Below are 22432 nucleotides of genomic sequence, written 5' to 3'. Positions count from 1 at the left end.
TATATGAGACATGCTATGTAAAAGACTTTAGACAGCCACCACATCCCTATATGCTGATTTCAACAAGCTGCTTTATTCTATTGACTTATGTTGTGTCTTTGCCAAGTATATATTGACCTCAAAGGCAGAATAAAGCATGTACAGTATAATAACGTGTGTGCTGTGTCTAGAAAGGGGAGCCCCTCTACAAGTTGGTCACATTAATTTAACTCTTAAGGTGTAAATGATCTCCATTTTCTCATACAAGTCTTTTTTCTTACTGATCCACAGAAGCCTACAGATGCAGGACAGCTACATAGTGGGGACTGGAGGCTTGACCCTGCAGAGCTCGAAGCGAAGATCACCAAACGCACCAAGGTTCTTGTGTTAAACACTCCGAATAACCCGCTGGGAAAAGTGAGTATAGAAATTTTTTTTTTCATGAAGCTGTTCTTCAGGCAGATGAATACAGTTGTGTACTCCCTTTAAAATAAAAATTTCATACAGCTACCATAAGTACCTGAATCTCTCTTGATATTGGCCTCCTGTCATCCCCCTGCACAGCATCACGTTGGGTATACACGTATATTCTTTTATTCAGCCATCAGCATAAAGGAATCTTCCAACTGTGCTACTGTATTCTGACAGCAGAACTCCTACGCTGCCATAATACATTGATGAGCACTGCACCTAATTGGCTGCAATGGCTGATGAAATCAAAGTTTTCCAGCAGTCCAATTTTACAGAAATTAAAGTAATTGTAACAACTCGTGTTTGTTATTTTAAACCAAAAAAAATGTTATACTTACCTGCTCTGTGTAATGGTTTTGCACAGAGCAGCCCTGATCCTCCTCTTCTCGGGTCCCTCCTCGGCTCTCCTGGCCCCTTACCTCCTGTTAAGCTCCCCCACAGCAAGCAGCTTGCTATGGGGGCACCCGAGCCGAGCTCCAGCTCCGTGTGTCCATTCATACACAGAGCCATGGCCCTGCCCCTTAAGAGTGGCTCCCTGAATTTGATTGACAGCAGCAGGAGCCAATGGCGCTGCGCTGCCATCTCAGCCAATCAGGAGGGAGAATCTCAGGCAGCCGAAAACACTCTGGCAACATCGCTGGATAGAGATAGGGCTCAGGTAAGTGTTAGGGGAGCTGCTGCACACAGAAAGCTTTTTATCTTCATGCATAGAATGCCTTAAGAAAAAAAAAAAAAAAAAACTTCTGACCCTACAACCACTTTGGCCCCTTTCACACGGGCACCATCAGTTTAGCTATGTTAAAAATGTATCAGTTCTTATCCGTTGCTTCGTCTGTCTTCTTCCGTTCCATTAATATCCGTTTTCATCCGTTAATGTACACGTTTTTACATCCTTTTTTTTCATCCGTTTTTGTATCCGTTTTCATCCGTTTACAGCAGTTTCTGTGCCTTTTAGGAAATTACCCAGAAAGCATTGCTCCTCCTATCCTACATTGCCATGCGTGAACAATTTGCTGACTACTTTCTATCTCCATCAGAAGTTCCATGGCAGTACCAATATATATATAAATAATGCAGTGCAAATTTACATTTATGAATTAATTTGGTTATTTCATTGTGTTTTGATAGCATAAAAAGACACAAAAGCACATGATATGTTCAAAACAGTTATTAGCTTTATTATTCTGCATAACCCGTTTAAAATAAAGTTTTTTTCACTTTATTTGTCAAAGTATGAACTTTGAATTATTTCTTCAAAATGGATCTTAACTGATCGGACGTTGACGGACATTGTCAGTTAATATCCGTTTTGATGGATCTGGATGTAGCCTTGTACGTTAAAAAAAACGGACAAAAGCGGAAGCGGAGGTTAACGGATGGGCTAGTTCAGCAGCAGAATAAAGTCCATGTTGTGACAGACCTAGCCGGGACAGAGGCTTTTGGAGGGGACTGAATGCTAACCTCTTGCCCACCAATTATGGGCCCTGGCATTTGGGGGAATGGTGCTCTTTGTGAGCTGTATGCCTGGGACCCTTGAGGTGGCGTTACTTTAGATTCGGGTCCATATCTCCCCAAGAGACACAGACTCTGGGGACCCTGTATGTGCCATATTACAAATAGTGACTGATTCATACTGTTGGGACACATACTGTGAGGAGATGCTGATGTCAATTCCAGCCACCTGTCTGTCTGTGTCTGCTATAATGTAAATTAGTCTAGTATGACTTGTCACAGCTTCTAAAGAGTCTTTTCATCTAGTGTGCTAATTAACCCTACAATTGTATTGAGATGTATGATAATTTGGATTGTATAGTTGGTGAGCAAGGAGACATGAAGTCTGCCCTAAAGGTCATGTCTCTGAGTCACCTAGGCTGTCTAAAGGATTAGTTAATTAGTTCATGTTAATTCTGTTTCTGGTCACAGGTGTATTGTTAGAGTAATATGAGCAGGAGGGGAACCTCCTCTTTAACTGTATATAAAGACTTGTAATTTTGGTTCTAATAAGATTCATTCCTGTTTGAACCTCAATACAGAGCCTCGTCTCGTACTTGGGGAGAATTATTAGTATGGGTTTCTTGTTCAGCTGATTAAAGCTTTCGGTAGCTGCTTTTGTGTTCAGAAATAGAGAAAATTGAGTACTGTCCGTGATACTTTTTTTATTTGCACTAACATACAATTTTTCAGGAAAAGCTTTCGGGGTATGTCCCCTTCTTCAAGGTCCAAGCAGTACTGATTCACAAATTTTTAAGCAGAATGTTAAAGAAGAAGAAAAAAAAAAAAAGAGAAAACCAAACACATACAAATCAATGGTAATAAAGATAGCAGCAGAGTTAGTGAGATAAGACAGAGGGAGAGCTAGGGGGGAATGCAGGGGGGAGGGGGATACTAGTCACAGAGCGGTCGTAAAACTTTAGCATAATGTGTAAGGAAACCGATATCTAAATTCAGGCCATTATTCTTCGTGTCAAAAAGAAGTATCATTCTTAGTTCAAACGTTTTTCTTTCCTGGATAGTTCTGAAATTCCCTTTAAGAACTAAGACATTGAGGTCTTAGTTCTTAAAGGGAATTTCAGAACTATCCAGGAAAGGAAAACATTTGAACTAAGAATGATACTTCTTTTTGACACGAAGAATAATGGCCTGAATTTAGATATTGGTTTCCTTACACATTATGCTAAAGTTTTACGACCGCTCTGTGATTAGTATCCCCCCCCCCTGCATTCCCCCCTAGCTCTCCCTCTGTCTTATCTCACTAACTCTGCTGCTATCTTTATTACCATTGATTTGTATGTGTTTGGTTTTCTCTTTTTTTTTTTTTTTCTTCTTCTTTAACATTCTGCTTAAAAATTTGTGAATCAGTACTGCTTGGACCTTGAAGAAGGGGACATACCCCGAAAGCTTGTCCTGAAAAATTGTATGTTAGTGCAAATAAAAAAAGTATCACGGACAATACTCAATTTTCTCTGTCACAATTGCACTAATACGGCTACAATCAAATCAAGTATGATGTTCAGAAATAGAATGTCTTAAACGACTTTAACCTCTTTCATACTTGGGGTGTCATTACACATGTGTATCAATCTTAGGATTGGAAGAGGATGCCAATAAAGATCTCTTGTATTTACATGAAGCGGTCAGCAGAGTTAAAGTGATACTAAACCCACAACAGTAAAATCAGTCTGTATATGCAGTAAAGCATGCTTGTTATACTCACTGTGGAACCTAAGGGGTTATTCCTGCGCTTTGTGTAAAAGGCTGTTTAATCCTGTCTTCTGATCCTCCCCTTCTTCCACAGCCCCCAATCCATCTCCTGATAGAACAGAGCCTTGGGGTCACATGCTCAATTTAGTGTGTATTGCTAGAGTTTGTTTTTTTTTTTTTTCTTGAGAGGGTGCATGGGATCAGCACAGGGCCAGTCAGCACTGTCCAGAGGTTAAGGGGTCCTGCAGTCTCATAGGACAATCAAAGTAGAATGAAAAATCCTCCTACAAGCTTTAACCAGACACTGATAGAAGTCCAAAGACTGCTATATACTGCTGATGAGAAAAGGTATTTAGCATTTTATATTTACTAAAATAATTGCATTTCCATGTTCTGTGTACTGCGGGAGACCAGATATAATGAATGAAGGGTCCTGGGTTTAGTAACACATTAATGATCTATCAGTGTTTTGTCCATTATATCTTCCATTGTCCATTTATGAGATTCCAATTACTGCGTTCAGTTTGTGTGTTCAATGTGTGTAGGTGTTCAGTAAGGAGGAACTGGAGGAAATTGCCAACATCTGTGTGAAATATGATATACTGTGCTTCTCTGATGAAGTCTATGAATGGCTGGTCTATGATGGAAAACAGCATATTCGAATTGGTAAGTATCAGGTGCAACTATTGTTATAGTCGATGTTTTTCTTTTTAAATAAAAATAGATATTGTTGGGTACAAGATAAACTTTTCAGAAAATGGTGCCCGATCTTCTACAGTCACAAAACATTTCTTTACTTTGTGTTCTTCCTCATATCTATACAGCTAGCCTACCAGGAATGTGGGAACGTACCATCACCATTGGAAGTGCAGGGAAGACTTTCAGTGCCACAGGATGGAAGGTAACCCATTAGCTTTGAAAGGGAATCATTCACAAATGGGCATTCAGATTATCACGAACCTACATTCTTAAATCAATGCAGCCTTACTGCTCAGGGATTAATTCATTTTTGATTATTTACTTGTATTCTCTCCCTGTCAAATCAGAAGTGTTACTTTGCAAGGCTGTCCTATCTCCTGCTTGAGCATAACACCAATAACAGACACTCCTAAAGCTGAAATATAACAAAGGTGCTGTCAGAACTACGATACCTGAAACTAAAAGCTTTAAAAAATGTAGCGCAGATCCGTTTAAAGAGGTTGTATACCTCCCTGTATACTTTGTACCTATAGGTAAGCCTATAATAAGACTTACCTATGGGTACTGTAAATATTTCTTAAACTTGCACTGTTTAGGAGATATTTACTGTATACTGCGCCGATGATGTCATCAGCTCATGCGCTCTGAAGGAACGGCCGCCCATGTCGTCTCTTCAAGAGCGTGTGCTGTGATCGGCGGCTCCCACGTGCAGTGACGTCATGTGACTTTGACCAGTCACACAGCTGAAGTCAGCGGCCCTGGAAGGAAGACGGGCGAAGATGGATGCGGCCTGCAGCGGAGACGATGCGGGCTTCGTTTGCAGGTAAGTGCTACATAACGTGCTAGTAGGTGATGCATACTAGCACATTATGTCTTTAAATTTGCAGGGAAGAAAAAAATACTGAGTTTACTTCCTCTTTAACCACTTACAGACCTGAAGATTTTCCCCCTTAATGACCAGGCCATTTTTTGCAATACGGCTATAACTAACAATTGCGCAGTCGTGCGACGCTGTACCCAAACAAACTTCTTTTTTTTTTTCCCCCACAAATAGAGCTTTCTTTTGGTGTTATTTGATCACCTCTGCGTTTTTTTGTTTTTTTGGGGGTTTTCTTGCGCTATAAACAAAGAGTGACAATTTTTTTTTTTTTTTTTTCAATATTTTTTACTTTTTGCTATAATTAATAAATATCCAAAAAAAAAAAAAAAAAAAAAGTTCTTAATCAGTTTAGGCTAATATGTAGTCTTCTATTCTGGTAAAAATCGCAATAAGCGTATTTTGATTGGTTTTCGCAAAAGTTATAGCGTCTACAAAATAGGGATATATTTATGGCATTTTTTTTTACTAGTAATGGCGGTAATCAGCGATTTTTAGCGGGACTGTGACATTGCAGGGGACAGATCAGACACTTTTTTTTGGGGCCACTTTTTTTTTTTGCTATAAAAATGCAGGAATTACTGTATAAATGACACTAGGGGGTGATCGAGGGGTTAAATGTGTTCCCTGGGAGGTGTCTGTAACTGTGGGGGCAGTGTACTGACTGGAGGAGAAGAGAGAGCGCTGTTCCTAATGACTAGGAACAGACAATCACTCTCTACTCCCCTAACAAAATGGGGATCTGTTTGTTTACATTGACAGATCCCGTTCTGCCTCTCAGTGGAGTGATCGCGGGTGGCCGGCGGACATTGCGGCCACCAGCCTTGCGCATCAGCTCGCCTGCCGTGCAGCACGCCTGCTATAGCTGTTAAAGGGACTAGTGTACAGCTACGGCGGTTTGCAGGAATGAGCCAACCTGCCACAGTATGATGACTGCGGCTGGTTGGCAAGTGGTTAAGGGACCGCTGATTGTCGCAGGTTCTTTTATTTACAGATCAGTACGCAGGCAGTCAAGTACACAACAACAGTCACTGTTTCTGGCTTGCTAAACAGTCTAGGGGCATCTTTTTGATGGTTTATTGATCAATTAAATTCAATTTTCTGTCTCTATTCAAAATCAATAGTTCCCTAAGGGAGCCCATTGATTTGAATAGAAGTCAGATCAAGATGAGCCGACTTGCGGTACGACTTGTGTGCAGAGAATCTTGAAGGGTAACCCCGCCAAAATTTTGCGTGATGTCCCCCCCCCCCCCCAAGATCCATACCAGACCCTTATACGAGCACACAGCCCAGCAGGTCAGGAAAAGGGGGGGCCCCCCCCCCTCCTGGACCATACCAGGCCACATGCCCTCAACATGGGGGGTGGGCCCCAAAGCACCTTCTCCCTTTATTGGTGAGGACAAGTGCCTCTTCCCGACAACCCTTGCCCGGTGGTTGTCGGGGTCTGCAGGCGGGAACTTATCGGAATCTGAAAGCCCCCTTTAAGAAGGGGGCCCCCAGATCCCGGCCCCCACCCTAGGTGAATGAGTATGGGGTACACCGTACCCCTACTCATTCACCTAAAAAAAAAAAGTGTCCAAAAATAAGCACACTACACAGGTTTTTATAGTATTTTATTAAGGCAGCTCCGGTTCTTCTCCCTCTTGCGACAACTTCTCCCCTCTGCCGGCCCTTCTCCCCTTTGAGCTGTCTTCTCTCTCCGCTACCTTCTTGCTCTTTTGCAGGGTCTTCTCTCTCTGTTCTTTTTCCAATGTTGACTCAATGCGATCTCCCGGTGTAATGCTAGGTCTGCCGTGTCCAATGACTTATTTTGGCATGGGGCGGGGTCATCCGATGACGTAAGTTGGAGGCCACGCCCCTTGGGACGTCACTGCCCCGGGCAAGATGGGGAGATCGCGTTGAGTCAACATCAGAAGAACAGAGGTAGAAGAACCAGCAAAAGAGCAAGAAGCAAGAAGATAGTGGAGAGTAGGGACGAGCCGAACCCCCCCCCCGGTTCGGTTTGCACCAGAACATACGACACAAAAAAAAAATTCGGAAGAACACACGAACACTGTTAAAGTCTATGGGACACGAACATGAAAAATCAAAAATGCTAATTTTAAAGGCTTATATGCAAGTTATTGTCATAAAAAGTGTTTGGGGACCGGGGTCCTGCCCCAGGGGACATGTATCAATGCAAAAATTTTTTTAAAAAAAGGAGGTTTTTTCGGGCGCAGTGATTTTAATATTGCTTAAAGTAAAACAATAAAAATGAAACATTCCTTTAAATATCATGCCTGGGGGTGTCTATAGTATGCCTGTAAAGTGGCACATTTTTCCCGTGTTTAGAACAGTACCACAGCAAAGTGACATTTCTAAAGGAAAAATTGTCATTTAAAACTGATCGCGGCTGTAATGAATTGTCAGGTGTCGGCAATATAGATAAAACCCATTGAAAAAAAGAGCATGGGTCCCCCCCCAGTCCATTACCAGGCCCTTTGGGTCTGGTATGAATATTAAGGGTAACCCTGAACCAAAATAAAAAAAATTAAAAATTGCGTGGGGGTCCCCCTAAAATCCATACCAGGCCCTTCAGGTCTGATAAGGAAATTAAGGGGAACCCTGCACCAAATTAAAGAAAAATGGCGTAGGGGTCCCCCCTAAAATCCATACCAGATCCTTATCTGAGCACGCAACCTGGCAGGCCGCAGGAAAAGAGGGGGGATGAGAGAGCGGCCCCCCACCTCCTGAACCATACCAGGCCACATGCCCTAAACATGGAGAGGGTGCTTTGGAGTAGTTGATGGGGACAAGGTCCTCATCCCCACAACCCTTGCCCGGTGGTTGTGGGGGTATGCGGCCGGGGGATGAGGCCCTTGTCCACATCAACATGGGGACAAGGTGCTTTGGGATCAGACCCCAAAGCACCCTCCCCATGTTGAGGGCATGTGGCCTGGTACGGTTCAGGAGGGGGGGGCGCTCTCCTGGCCCCCCCTCTTTTCCTGGGGCCTGCCAGGTTGCGTGCTTGGATAAGGGTCTGGTAAGGAGGGTGGGGGCCGGGATCTGGGGGCGCCCTAGTTAAAGGGTGCTTCCAGCTTTTGATAAGACCCCAACAACCAACGGCCAAGGGTTGTCTGAAGAGGCCCTTGTCCTCATCAACATGGGGACAAGGTGCTTTGGGGTGGGGGGCCCACCCCCCATGTTGAGGGCATGTGGCCTGGTATGGTCCAGGAGGGGGGCGCTCGCTCGCCCCCCCCCCTTTTCCTGACCTGCCGGGCTGTGTGCTCGTATAAGGGTCTGGTATGGATCTTGAGGAGGGGGGGGGACCTCACACAAAATTTTGGCGGGGTTCCCCTTCAAGATTCTCAGCACACAAGTCAGATCATCTTGATCATCTTGATCTGACTACTGGTGCCACTTCTATTCAAATCAATGGGCTCCCATAGGGAACCATTGATTTTGAATAGAGACAAACACAGCTGAAAGCTAGCTAGGCTAAACGTGCATTGACAGCTTGTTTTTTAATACGCCCGTGGGCATGAGGCCTAAAACTAAATTTACCCAACCATCCACAATCTATGTGGGAGGGTGCTATACTAGGCAAACATTGTTGCTTTGCCAGAGGGAGAATGCAAGTAGAGAACAGGATACGTATTGAGGGGAATATCTGCATTATTATAACAACAATTACAAATTGCTTCTGATTATCTGACATTCTTCAAGAAGGTATGGCCCCAGTAAACTGACCATGGCTCTTCTTTTTTTTTTGTCTTTTTTTAAAAAACGTGTCATATTTACCTGCTCTGTGGAAGAGTTTTGCACAGAGCAGCCTCCTCCTCTGGGATGCCCCGGTGGCGCTCCTGGCTCCTCTCCTTAATCGATTGCCCCCTCGGAGAGCCACTTTCCCTGGGGGGCACCTGTAGAGGTGCACTCCCGAGTCCCGCTACTGCGTCCATTGACACAGACGCAGGTCTCAGCCCCGACTCCCGTGTCACTGAATTTGATTGACAGCAGCAGGAGCCAAGGGATCCTGCTGCTATCAGTCCATCCATTGAGGACGGAGACAGCGGCTGGAGCCACAGGGCTCATGCACATTGTTGGAACAGGTGGGCTCAGATACTGTAAGTAAAAGGGGGGGGGGGGGCTGTGGGGGCAGCTGCAGCACAGAAGGTTTTTCACCTTAATGCATACAGGTGAAAAACCTGGAGACTTTAAAACTACTTTAATAACACCATTTTACACTGGCCGGAATGATAAAAAAAACATATTCTAACAATTAATTCCCAGTAGTCCCAGTTATAATTGTTTTTTTTTGTTCTGTTTTTTCAGAAACATTAATATGATCCTAATGTGGAAGGTCTCAGTGTGAACTGATATTTTTTTAAATAAACTTTATTGTCAATTCTAAGGCAGCAAATCCATAAAGTAAGGGTGGTAAATTCATGTCAATAAATCAAGTTTTTCTAAATTGTTTCCTTGGTTTTTTTTCTTTTTTTTTCTTTTGTATTTTTTTTTTTTTTTATTGTTAAGGTGAGCTCTTCTCCTATATTTTTGTCTTTATTGATGAAGGGTAGATATTGGCTAATTGTGGGTCATTTAGTCTGTTTCCAGGGTGTTGGGATGCATGTTTTTCCTATGTTCACTAGGTGGATTATAAGGGAGCGGGTTAAGGTGCAAAAAAGCCACTGAGTTGTCTTCCAGATCAGCATAATATACCTGTTTAAGTATTAAATGTTTTGTTACAGGTTGGCTGGGCTTTTGGGTCTGATCATCTTCTTAAACATCTCAGAACAGTCCATCAGAATACTGTATATCACTGTGCAACTGGAGCCCAGGTAAGGCAGCATGCTAGAGGCCCATTGTCTTGGTATGGATCCCAAGCAGACATATAGTATGATATCGCATGGGGAAGAGGCTTAACGTGTAACTAAAGGCAAAACTTAAAAAAAATGTTTTGAATAGAGTGGAGAGGGATTTGAACCCCTGTCAGGTTTTCATTGCTGCCTGTGTCCCTCTAGAGATTCACCCTCTCTATTTGTCCTTTTTTTACCACTATCCTCCCAAGTGAAAGTAAAAAAAAATCCCCAAATTTTGGGTTGTCCCCCAGAACAGTAATAGAGGGGAAATCTTCCAATGGGGACACTAGTTCTGGGGACACACCAGGATTAACTCACTTTGGAGGGATTTTCTCTCACTTCCTGTTCTGGCTATGGGACACGAAGTGAAGGGAAATCTCCCCTATCGGACCCTGATGCCAAAAAAACAAATTACAGGGTTTTAACTCCACCTAACTGTATCCAAAATGGTGGGGAAAAAAAGTTTTGGCTTTTGTTGCTCTTTAACCGTTTGAAGTTTTAAAAATAGAAAACTTTTACCCATCAGCTTAACTTGCTGTTTAATGGCTTTGGAGACATAGGATACAGGTACTTATTGATGGTGGGGGCATTGCCTCATAGTTGCTAGTTTTGGATCGGAAACTAAAGGCTAAATTGAAATTCTAATTTAAACTTGATTCCTTCAACCACTCTCTGAGATACCCTGTATACTATAAGCGGCTTACAAAAATTACTCTTGCATGTACAGTACTTTTAGTTCCCTGATGGACAATAGTAGTCAAATTCTAGTAAGAGATTGAAAAAACAATGGAGCATTGAGCTGTTGCTTGATATATTCTCCTTGACTAATCACGATCCATTGTTTGCCTTCCAGGAGGCCGTAGCTCAGGGATTTCAGAAAGAACTGGAAAGACTGGGACAACCGGACTCTTACTTTATACAATTGCGGAATGAGCTGCAGAAGAAGCGAGACCGACTATACCGCTGCCTTACAGAGGTGGGGATGAAACCTGTCATGTCCCAAGGTTCTTACTTCATGATTGCTGACATCTCCCGCTTCAGTAAGTCTGCCTGTACACTGTATTTAATAATATTTTAGTGTAGCCAGCGTTGTGCTGCTAGGATTTAATTGGAGCAAACAATATGTTTATTATTCCTCAATTAGCAGCAATGTTAGCCTATTGTGTGCAGTCCTTTTAGTTGGCCATTGGGCTGCCTGTTGAGTCTCTTGGATAGACAGCCCAAGGAACAACTAAAGGAGCTTGCCTGGCAGGCTGATGGGACTGCTGTTACATAGTAGGTGAGGTTGAAAAAAGACACAAGTCCATCAAGTCCAACCTATGTGTGTGATTATATGTCAGTATTACATTGTATATCCCTGTATGTTGTGGTCGTTCAGGTGCTTATCTAATAGTTTCTTGAAACTATCGATGCTCCCCGCTGAGACCACCGCCTGTGGAAGGGAATTCAACATCCTTGCCGCTCTTACAGTAAAGACCCCTCTACGTAGTTTAAGGTTAAACCTCTTTTCTCTTTTAATTTTAATGAGTGGCCACAAGTCTTGTTAAACTCCTGTAGCAAACCCCCGAAGGAGCTGCTTTTGATTATTGGTTCAATCCGTTGCTCTGCCTCTCAGCCCCAGAGAACTGTCCCAGCCCCTCTGGCACACCTAGCAAGGTGGTAAATAGAATAACCTGATAATAATACACAACACAGTGCTGTACTTCAAGTTTACTTGGAGTAGAATAAAGTTTAGATTAACATTAGTCAGCCAAGGCCTGTGTAAATAACCAGGACTTGGTTGAAACGGTAAGAAAAAAAAAACAGTCAGTAACACTATGCAACAAATAAAAGGGTAAATAGCAATATACACAGGTTAAGTAGGTTCCCCTGAACACGGTATTGATGTGTGACAAATGCTATGGCTAAAGGGGAACCCCAGGCCGGCCTATAACACTTCCAATACACACAAGGAGGAGATTTTAAACAACCGTGGCTTGTCCCTTTAAAAGTTACCTCAGTAATGTACCCTGAACAAAGCTTTGCATTTAGTCTCTTCGCCGGCATGTAGGAGCTCTGTGGATGAAAGGTCTCTCAACATAGTGTTGAGGAGGAGTGTAAGTAGCTGGTGTTGTGATGTAACGTTCCTTTGCGTTCCAGATAACAGGGCCTGTACATAGCATTCAAGTGTGGTATCTTATGGAATGCAATAAAGTTCCTGGGCAAAGCCCTCTCACCAATACTTTACTCAATCAGCGGTCCTCCACAGAGCGATCGATCGACTCTCCTGGCTGCAGGTGTGTCACAATGGCGTCCTGTCTTTGAAACGGCCTCTCCTGTGAACGTTCTCCGCGGCTACAGAGCATCTTGCTGGAGCATGCAGGGGTTGGGCTGGGCTGCAGACTGTGTGTCACTGGGCAGGCCGCAATCCCCCTCTCACACAGCAACAGAGGGATTGCTCTCCTCATGGGATCCAGGAAACAAGGGCCCTGGCCTAGTCCCTCCCTGTCCTTTGTAGTCTCTCCCACAATCCTCCTGACTCTGAGCGATGCATCCTTGGATTTGTGGTCTAGTCTCTTAAACGGTCAATCAGCTTGCCTTGTGTTATGACTTCATATCCAACACTTCTCTACTGCTGCTTCCTGGTGATTGGCTGTCAGTCTCTTCCAATAGGAAGGCTAAAGAGCAAGCAGTTCTGTGTGTGTGAGAAAAGAGGAAGGGGGGCAGGCAGCTCTCCCCTCCCCTGGATTGAATCAGCCTGAAGAGGTACCTGCTACACTCCCTTCCGCGAAAAAGTTTTATCCCTATTGTGGGGTCACCAGTATGGTAAATGTCAAGCAATGGCTTAGCGTTGTCAGAATGACATGTTTTTAGTACTAAAATCCATATGCCACGAACTATTGTGCTTGATTGCAATTGCCATTGCCATAATGTACTGGGGACCATGATAAATGGCCCCATACACATCAGGCGCAGAGTTTTGCGGTTCAGTGAGCCTCAAAGGGCAGCAGATGAGGGGTTCACTCTGGTTGTTTTGATTGCAGCACAATACAGATAATCATGGATTTCAGACATGTTCGTGCAGCCTCTATTTTCAAAATACAGAATTAAACCTGGTCTTAAAACAATGAAAAATGGCACCCGAAGCTTTGTCATAATGTACTAGTGTGCATAGCACATTGTTGCAGTCTTACCTGCCAAGCGCTCCCCTCCAGTGCTGCAGAATCGGCGTTCTTGCATGTCACGGGTACTTCAATCTTCTCCTGGTCCTCCTTCCGGGGTTGGGCTCACTTGACTGGCTGAGTCTCGTTGATGTCACTCATGCTCGTGCACACAGGAGTCACATCATCCTGGCAGAGAGCGGTGCCGTAAATTTACACTGAGCTCAGTGTACAATAACCCTGACGGGCCGGGAGAAGGGTTTATGACAGAAGAGACCAATAGTTTCTTCTGTCATAAAAATTCTACCTGTCAACATTTTTTTGGGGAGTTTAATTTCTCGTTAAAACACATCAAAACCTGAGAACACAATTTTTATATGTTGCAGCTCACTATTTTTCTTTCTTTGGGTTTTTCTTAGTTTATTTTAAGCTGTTGATGCTGCCAGTAACACACTTCCCGCCCTATAGAGAATATGTTCATTTTACTGTATTAATGGATGAGTAGCATTGATACCCTAGGACAGGAAGTGTGTTAGGGCTACAGAACAACTCCCCTCTCCTCTTCTGCATAACATGGGGAGAGTTGTTCTGTAGTTCAGAGAAAACTGAACTATTATAACTTATAACAGTTCAGCAGAACCAGAGAGCACAGGAAGTTTTCAACTCATAAGAGTTGTGGCAGGACTAACTTTTTTTTTTTTCCCCTCTCATTGAACATGTACACTGATCAGTCAGCCCATCACTTTAAGCCCACCCACCTAATATTGAGTAGGTCCCCCTTTTTCTGCCAAAACAGCCCTGACTCGTTGATGCCTGGATGCCACTAGACCTCTGAAGGTATGTTGTGGTATCTGGCTCCACGCCTTCAGTAGCAGATCCTTTTAGGTCCTGTTTAGGTCTTACAAGGTCGGGCCTCCATGGATCAGATTTGTTTTTTCAGCACATCCCACAGATGCTCCGTTGAATTGAGATCTGGGAGAATTTGGTGGCCAAGTCAACACCTCAAACGCATTGTTTTTTCCTCGGACCATTCTTGAACCATTTTTGTAGTGTGTTGGGGTGCATTATCCTGCGGAAAGAGGCCACTGTCATCCAGGAATACTGTTTCCATGAAGGGGGTGCACTTGGTTAACAACAATGTTTAGGTAGGTGGTACATGCCAAGTAACATCCACATGGATGACGGGACCCAAGGTTTCCAAGCAGAACATAGCCAAAGCGTCACACTGCCTCCACTGGCTTGCCTTCTTCCCATACTACATCTTGATGCCATCTCTTCCCCAGGTAAGTGATGCACATAAACACCACCATCCATATGATGTAAAAGAAAACATGACTTGTCACACCAGGCCACCTTCTTCCATTGGTCTGTGGTCCAGTTCTGATGCTCATGTGCCTATTGTACGTGCTTTTGGCTGTGGATACAGATCATCATGGGCACCCTGACTGGTCTGTAGCTAGACAGCCGCAATAAACTTTTTTTTTCTTTCTTCATTTTTTTTTTTTTTTTTTTTGCTTTCAATATATCAACTTTAGAGACATCATGTTTACTTGCTGCCTAATATATCCCACCGACCTTCAGATTCCATTGTAACGAGATAATCAATGTATTACTTAACCTGTCAGTGGTCATAAAGGTATGGCTGATCAATGTACAATGTTGTATAACAAAACCCTTCCAATGGTGCTTTTAACAAACTAAAAGAGAGCAAATAAAAAAAATAATTTGTATGGTGTACATACACTTTAACAGTGATAGAGATACTAATGTCACCTTCTAGTTGGAGGATGAGGACTATAGCACTTTTTTTTTGGATGGGGTTATTTAAATGTCATTAATGATGGTGTTGAATTAGTTTTTTTTTTTTTTTTCTCTGCAGAAGCTGAGGTTCCTCGTCCCTCTGACAACACTTTACCTTATGATAACTACTTTGTGAGGTGGATGATGAAAAATAAAGTAAGCATTCTGTAAACTTCACATTTTCTAATGGTGGTCTCCAGAACTTTCACCGACCATAAAATTGGTGGTTCTGGATGTAAAGGAGTATAATCTAAAAAAAAAAAAAACCCACATCCAAATGTTGGTACTATCTGGATTCATAACGAAGCCGCAGAACAGATCCCATCTATCTACTCTTCTCAGTCACAGGCATGACTCCTAGAGGCAGAGGCATGATGGGATTGGTAGTTTCACCACTGCTGGAGGGCCGAGGTTGCCTACCCCTGACATAGGGGGTTACGGGGTCCCTATGTGATGGCAATAAAGGTTATGTGAAAAAAAGTTAAAAAAAATTTATTTTTTAAAGTAATAAAAAGATAAAAATTTCCCCTGCCCTTACTTACACATTCACGCACATACAAATCAATGCGTTTGGTGCGGCTATGTATAAAAGTGACGATTGCCCTACACATTATATATCGTCTCACACCGGAGTCAGAGCAATAATTCTAGGGCCATAATGTATGGTTAACTCTACACTGATCACCGCTTTTTAGAGCCCTTTTACACTGAAAGCGCGGAGGCGTCGGCTGTAAAGGGCTGCTAGTTTTAGCGGCGCTTTACCGTCATTTTAGAGGCGCTTTTCAGCCACTAGTGGGGTGCTTTTAACCCCCGCTAGCGGCTGAATAAAGGGTTCAAATCACCCGCAAAGCGACGCTGCTGAGGTGCTTTGCAGGCACTTCAGCGGCACTGCCCATTGATTTCAATGGGCAGGGTCACTTTAGGAGCGGTGTATACACAAAGAAGCGCCTCAAAGAAGCTGCTTGCAGGACTTTTTTGGACATCCTGCCAGCGTAGCTACCCAGTGTGAAAGCACTTGTACTCTCACACTTTTTACAGGCATTTTACAGGCGCTATTTTTAGCACTAAAGCGCCTGAAAAACACCTCTAGTGTGAAAGGAGTCTCAAAGTGTAGCATCCTCTAGTGAGTGCTAGAAGTGAGGATTTTTGACAGAGTAGGTAAATTCTAGGCAGGCCTAGCTGGTGGCTAGGCCTTTTTGTTTTCATTCTGGGCTGGGAGTGGCTCAGGGAGAGAGTTGGGTGACTGACAGGTGGCATCACCAGCACCTCCCTCTTTCTTCTAGAAGGTCCTGAGAGGAGAGGTGGAACAGCCTGAGGTATCTGGGGAGCACTGACCAATCCCCAACCTGGATTGGCAGGGGGCAGGCTTCCTTAAATACCTGTGGTCAGCCCAGCTGGGGAGGAGTTGTCAGGTGGAAGAGCTGGAGTGAGAGGGTGTGGAGGTTGTCAGGCCCACAGTCTGGGGTGGGGACTCTGGGCAGGGGCTCGGGCACGGGGGCATTCGGGAGGAGTGACGAGATCCCGGATTTAGAGGCACATGTGGTGTTGCTTCAAAGGACGCAATTATAAGGCTTGACACGTTGCGTATCTAATTGGTGCAACCTCATCATTATATTTCACCTGACAATTGGGTAATATATTGCGTTTGTGTCCATTAAAATTAACTTTAGTGTATTTTTATTTAAATTTTTTTTAATGAAAATTTGTGTTTGATAAACCTTTGCATTTTGTATTGTGTGACATAAAAAATGGAAACTACCACCATTTTATTTTCCAAAGTCTCTGCTTTCATTTAAAGCAGAACTCCAGGGTTTTCAAAAAAAATCCCCCATTAGTACACCCCCCAAACAAAACACTAAACAGTTATTACATTTGTGAAATTTCTTACCATTTAAGAGAAGTGTCTGATTTAATTGTCAGGAATTCTTTGTGATTCAAAAAATGCTTCATCTTTTCTGACAGGGAGGATCTCTTAGAACAGTAATGGAACATATCCTCTTCTCTCTCTCTAACTGTAATCAGACTACATTTCCCATGAATCCTTGAGATGGGAGTGAATGTGGGAGGGTAAACTAGGCTTGAACATGTAAATGTGTACTCGCCCACTTCAACATAAATCACACCCCTCATTCTGCAGCCAGCAAGCCATACATAACACATGGTATCATAGGTTACTGCATTATAAATGCAAAGCATTTTAATATAAATGCATATTAATATAATGCATTTAATAAATACATTTAAATTAAATAAATGCATTTGTTATAAATGCAAACAAGTGAAGCTTATCAGTGACCACCATGTCGGGGACCCGCATGTGAGGGACCACCAGTGCCGAATGTCGGGGACCACCATGTCAGTGCCGCTTGTCAGGGACCACCAGTGCCGAATGTTGGGGACCACCATGTCAGGGACCACCAGTGCCAAATGTCGGGGACCACCAGTGCCAAATGTTAGAGACCACCATGTCGGAGACCACCAGTGCCAAATGTTAGGGACCACCATGTCTGGGACCACCAGTGCTGAATGTCAGGGACCACCATGTCGGACCACCAGTGTTGAATGTCAGGGACCACCGGTGCTGCTTTTTAGGGATCACCGGTGCCGCTTGTCAGGGACCACCAGTGCCGCTTGACAGGGACCACTATGTCGGGGACCACCAGTGCCGAATGTCAGGGGCCATCAGTCAAGGACCACCAGTGCTGCTTGTCAGGGACCACCATGTCAGGGACCACCAGTGCCGCATGTCAGGGACCACCATGTCATGGACCACCAATGCCGCATGTCAGGGACCACCATGTCATGGACCACCAGTGCCGCATGTCAGGGACCACCATATCATGGACCACCAGTGCCGCATGTCAGGGACCACCAGTGCTACTTGTCAGGGACCACCAGTGCCTAATGTCAGGGACCACCAGTGTCTCTTGTCAGGGACCATCATGTCATGGACCACCAGTGCCGCATGTCAGGGACCACCATGTCAGGGACCACCAGTGCCGCACGTCAGGGACCACCATGCCAAGGACCACCAGTGCTCGCTTGCCAAGGACCACCAGTGCTCGCTTGTCAGGGACCACCAGTTCCGCTTGTCAGGGACTTCCAGTTCCGCTTGTCAGGGACCTCCAGTGCCGCTTGTCAGGGACCTCCAGTGCTGCTTGTCAGGGACCTCCAGTGCCCCTTGTCAGGGACCTCCAGTGCCGCATGTCAGGGACCACCAGTGCCGCATGTAAGGGACCACCTTTTTCAGGGACCACCAGTGCCGCTTGTCAGGGACCACCACCAGTGCCACGTGTCAGGGACCACCATGTCAGGGACCACCAGTGCAGATTATCAGTGCGGTGACACCAGTGCCTTATCAGTGCAGAGCGGGGATAGTTACGAATAATCGAGACAGAGCGGATCTCGGGCTGACAGATCTGTATGTGAAAACATCACTCGTGGTACAGCCCCGCCTCCCTGCACCGGTATTGTGATAGACAGCGCAGAGCGCACTGTTCCAATGTACAGGGAGGCGGGGCTGTACGACGAGCAGTGTTCTCACATACAGACCTATCAGCCCGAGATCCGCTTTGTCCCGTGATCTGTAACTATCCCCACACTAGAGGGAGATGGTGGGAGGCGGAGAGGACGGGGGGCGGTGCTGGCAGGGAGGAGCAGGAGGGAGCAGAGGAGGAGAACATCACCTCTATGGGGGGCACAGACCAGGGGCTGTGAGACTCCCTCCGCCCACTACAGCGAGCCAGGCAGAAATAGAACTCCCTGCTCGCTTTCAAAGCACTACAAGGGGGTGTGTCAGACCGCTGGCTGAGGTTACTTGAGGGATAGCAGCCAGTGGTCTTGCAAACAGGAAATCACCAGGCAATAACTGTTTTTCAGCAAGTTCAGTAGGCTATTGCAGAGGAACTACAGAGCTCAGAAGAACATTGCTGACATAGTTGGTGAAGGTAGGAGATCAGCAACGAGAACATGGGGAAAAGTTTTTGCCCGGAGTTCTGCTTTAATTTATGTTGGGAGGGGGGGTTTAAACTAATCTTCAGGCCTAAAATGTGCATATAATATGTGTACGCAAAAAACTGTTCTGGCAGCAAGAGGGTTTAGGTAATAGATCAGCATATGAAAGGCAAGTGACTAACAGGGCACAGGACAACACCCCAATAGCAGCTGGTATTAATGAATGTATTGTATTCAATAATATTTATTCTCTATTTCCTTTGCAGCAACTATCAGCGATCCCTGTGTCTGCTTTTTACAGTGCACCACACAAGACAAAGTTTGAAAATTACATCAGGTTTTGCTTTGTAAAGGTAAGTAGGTATGAGAGGCTTCAGGAGTGTGCATCGGTGCTTTTGTTACAGGCCTTCAGATTCCAGCTGCCATATGTCTACATAGTTAGTCTGGTTAAAAAAAGTTACACGTTTATCTAGATCAGTGGCTCTCAACCTGGGGGTCGGGACCCCCTCGGGGGTTGAATGATGATTTGCCAGGGGCAGGGCCAGCTGTAATATTGGTTGGACCCTGGGCAAAAATTTTCTTGGGGCCCCCCCATGCAGTTTTGCTCTTCACCTGCTCTGAGACATACAATAAATAGCAGCTAGACTCAAAACCAGTTTACTAAATCAGATTAGACAGTGATTGCGATTGGTTGCCAGAGGTTACAGTGTATCATTACCGCTCACTGACTGGTTACAGCAAACATTTCGGCTCACTGATTAGTTCCTGGAGGTTACAGCACATGATTTCTGCTTGTTGATTGGCTGCTAGAGATTACTGTACATCAATACTGCTCACTGATTGGTTACTGCACATCATTACTGCTTACTGATTGGTTGCTAGAGGTTACAGCACATCATCTCCTCACTGGCTGCACACCATGGACTGGACCTTGCTCACCTGTGCACCCCAAACTGTAATTCCTGCTTTGCCCACCTCTGCACACCACACACTACCCTCACCCCCACTAATTTGCTTACCTTTGCAGAGCAGGCTGATGGTAGGCTTAATGACCACAGTTGTAGGCAGGACTTTCAAGCATGCCCCTTTATCTCCCCAGTGGGTAGCATTCAGTATAGGTGATGGTGGATATGACCTCAGGGGGGCATGATATACATATGAATACCACCTCTGTTTACATAGAATGCTGCCGGTCTGCTGCTATTTACATATCAATGCCAGTATTTACATGTAAACACAGGGTCTGCGGGTGAGTCATCTGTACACAACAACAAGACAGAGCTGGGCAGCATTAATAACAGAACTTCACACTGAGATATTAGGACATAGCATGGGACTAAAACCTCAAGGGACGAGGGAATTTAAACTGGGAAAGTTGGCAAGTATGAGGCAGCTGCTTTGGGCCCCACAACAATGACAGGGCCCAGAGCAGCTGCCCCTTTTTCCCTGCCTTAAAGACGGCCCTGGGTGGGTAGGAAAACACCAAGAAAGGGTTTGGGGAGAAGTGCAGTGGGTGGGGGGAACACTGAAATAGGGTTCAACAAGAGTGGGGGGAGAAGAGGAGGTAGTTGGGGGAACACAGATAAGGGGTTCAGAAAGGGGGGGAGGTGAAGCCTGGGTGGGTACGGCAACACCAAAAAGGGGTTGGGGGGGGGGGAGTAGGGATGTGTCCCTTTTCATCTCATAGGACCTACTAGTCTATTAAATTTTCCCTTTTACATCCAGACTTGACCAACGAAGGGGCAGGAACTAAGACGCTGCCATACCAAGGTCTCTGGTGCCAAACCTGGGATGGTGCCAATGACTGTGCAGGGGTAGAGAGGGAGCTGGTTGTGAGATTTGAAGATGAGAGGAAATGGGAGAAATGAATACGCAAGCGTAAAATTGCGCACATGCTTTAAAACATCTCTGTCCTACTTCTGTAGTGTCAAATTTGACACTGGACAGAAACCCTTTAGACTTGGTGTTTTGAGCGGGGTCGCCAGAAGATTAATTTCCAGACCAATAAGGCCCCTCCTAAAAGATCATTTAAAGGACTTAAGTTAAGCATAGCTCGTGTAGTGTGTGTCGAAAATGAAAACCTCAACTCCCCGTCGGGGAATCGAACCTCAGTCTCCCGTGTGACAGGCAGGGATACTCACCACTAAACTAACGAGGACCACATGATGGACTGGCCACTGTTGCCGTCTTCCTGCAGTAGAGCATATGGCTGTGGCTCTTCTCTTCCTTATAGAGAGATCTAGGGTGTATTAAAATCCCTTGGTATAGCGTAGACAGTTACCATATCTGATATGGCCCTGTTTTTTATATGCCTTTGCAAACACCTCCAGTGGTGGTGCAATGGGTAAAGCTCCTGATGTGAGGTTGTGAGTTCAAATCCCTGCTGTGGCATGCTGAATTTCAGGTGGGGGGAGAAGGTATTGACTTGATTGGGTGCCAAGAATTGCCTATCTAGCCCAGTGTGGGCCAGATAAAATGGGTGGTATGAGTTTGGGTAAGGGGAGGTGCAGTATAGATGGGGAAGTGACTGATAAAAAGAGGAGATGGTGTCAGGATTGTTGGGGAGCCTTGAAAAGGGGGAGAACAGCGGAGAGATAGGGAAGCAATAACATCATGGATGAGTGTGGGAACACCAAAAAGGGGAGGAGGGAGGGTTAAGTGGTTGTGGGAACACTGAAAAAGGATAAGTACATGCACTCCGAGAGAAAGAATTGGGAGTAGGGAGGTGCTTTGGAAAACACCAAAACAGCATGAGAGAGATGAGGTTGATGTTGGACCATATGTATGTGGGAGAAGTGTATAGGGGAACACCAAAACAGGGTTCACTAGAGGGGGGTGTCAGTAGAGGAGGTTGATGTTGCACCACAGGAAGTGCAGGAGGAAGAAGTGTATAGGTGAACACCAAGACAGGGTTCAGAAAAGGGCTCTGGTGCGTAGGCTTATTTAGTAGTAACCCTTTTCACAAAAAAAGTACCCCCCCCCAATAGCCACACTTCTATGGAACCAACCTTAGGCATGCACCCTTGTTCAGCAGCTCCATGTTACTATGCTTCACATGCCAACCTCCTCCCTTTTTCTATGGGGCACCCCAACCTTGCCTGTGCCAAACCCTCCATGCTTGCTGAAACGTGTTTCCTATTCGACCCCCCTCCACTCAAGCCCTGCCCTACTAATTTGGCTTCCTCCAGCTATACATGCCCAGTGCCTCTTGGCCCCAACAACCCACTCCACCCCTTAAGGCAGTGGTTCTCAACCTGGGGGTCTGGACCCCCTCGGGTCGAATGACGATTTGCCAGGGGTCACCAAATCCTGTGCTGTTCCTGAAGCTCTCCCAGCTTTTTCGCGGCTGTCCAGCAGGGCTGTCCCTGGAGCCTGTGGCCGCCAAGCTGGGCTGTTCCTGGAGCCCGCGGCCGCCCACTCAGCCTCTTCGCAGCCACACATTCAGTTCACAGCATGGGTGGGGGGCAGAGACT

At 45.1% G+C, this 22432-nt stretch overlaps 1 protein-coding gene across 7 annotated transcripts in view; it reads left to right on the top strand.

The window, feature by feature from the left end:
- KYAT1 (kynurenine aminotransferase 1) overlaps positions 1–22432 on the top strand; it is a 108876-nt gene that overhangs the window by 62330 nt on the left and 24114 nt on the right. For all 7 annotated transcript variants that reach the window (XM_073600099.1, XM_073600100.1, XM_073600103.1 and 4 more), the window contains 7 exons: positions 271–396; positions 4197–4317; positions 4476–4552; positions 9955–10044; positions 10919–11105; positions 15085–15161; positions 19226–19312. In XM_073600099.1, coding sequence (XP_073456200.1) covers positions 271–396; positions 4197–4317; positions 4476–4552; positions 9955–10044; positions 10919–11105; positions 15085–15161; positions 19226–19312 — 765 coding nt within the window. The remainder of the gene's footprint in view (positions 1–270; positions 397–4196; positions 4318–4475; positions 4553–9954; positions 10045–10918; positions 11106–15084; positions 15162–19225; positions 19313–22432) is intronic.

Source organism: Aquarana catesbeiana, linkage group LG09 (assembly GCF_042186555.1).
Source record: "Aquarana catesbeiana isolate 2022-GZ linkage group LG09, ASM4218655v1, whole genome shotgun sequence".
Lineage (NCBI taxonomy): Eukaryota > Metazoa > Chordata > Amphibia > Anura > Ranidae > Aquarana > Aquarana catesbeiana.
The sequence above is the reverse complement of the archived record's forward strand: the minus strand, read 5'-3'. Positions and strand labels throughout refer to the sequence as shown.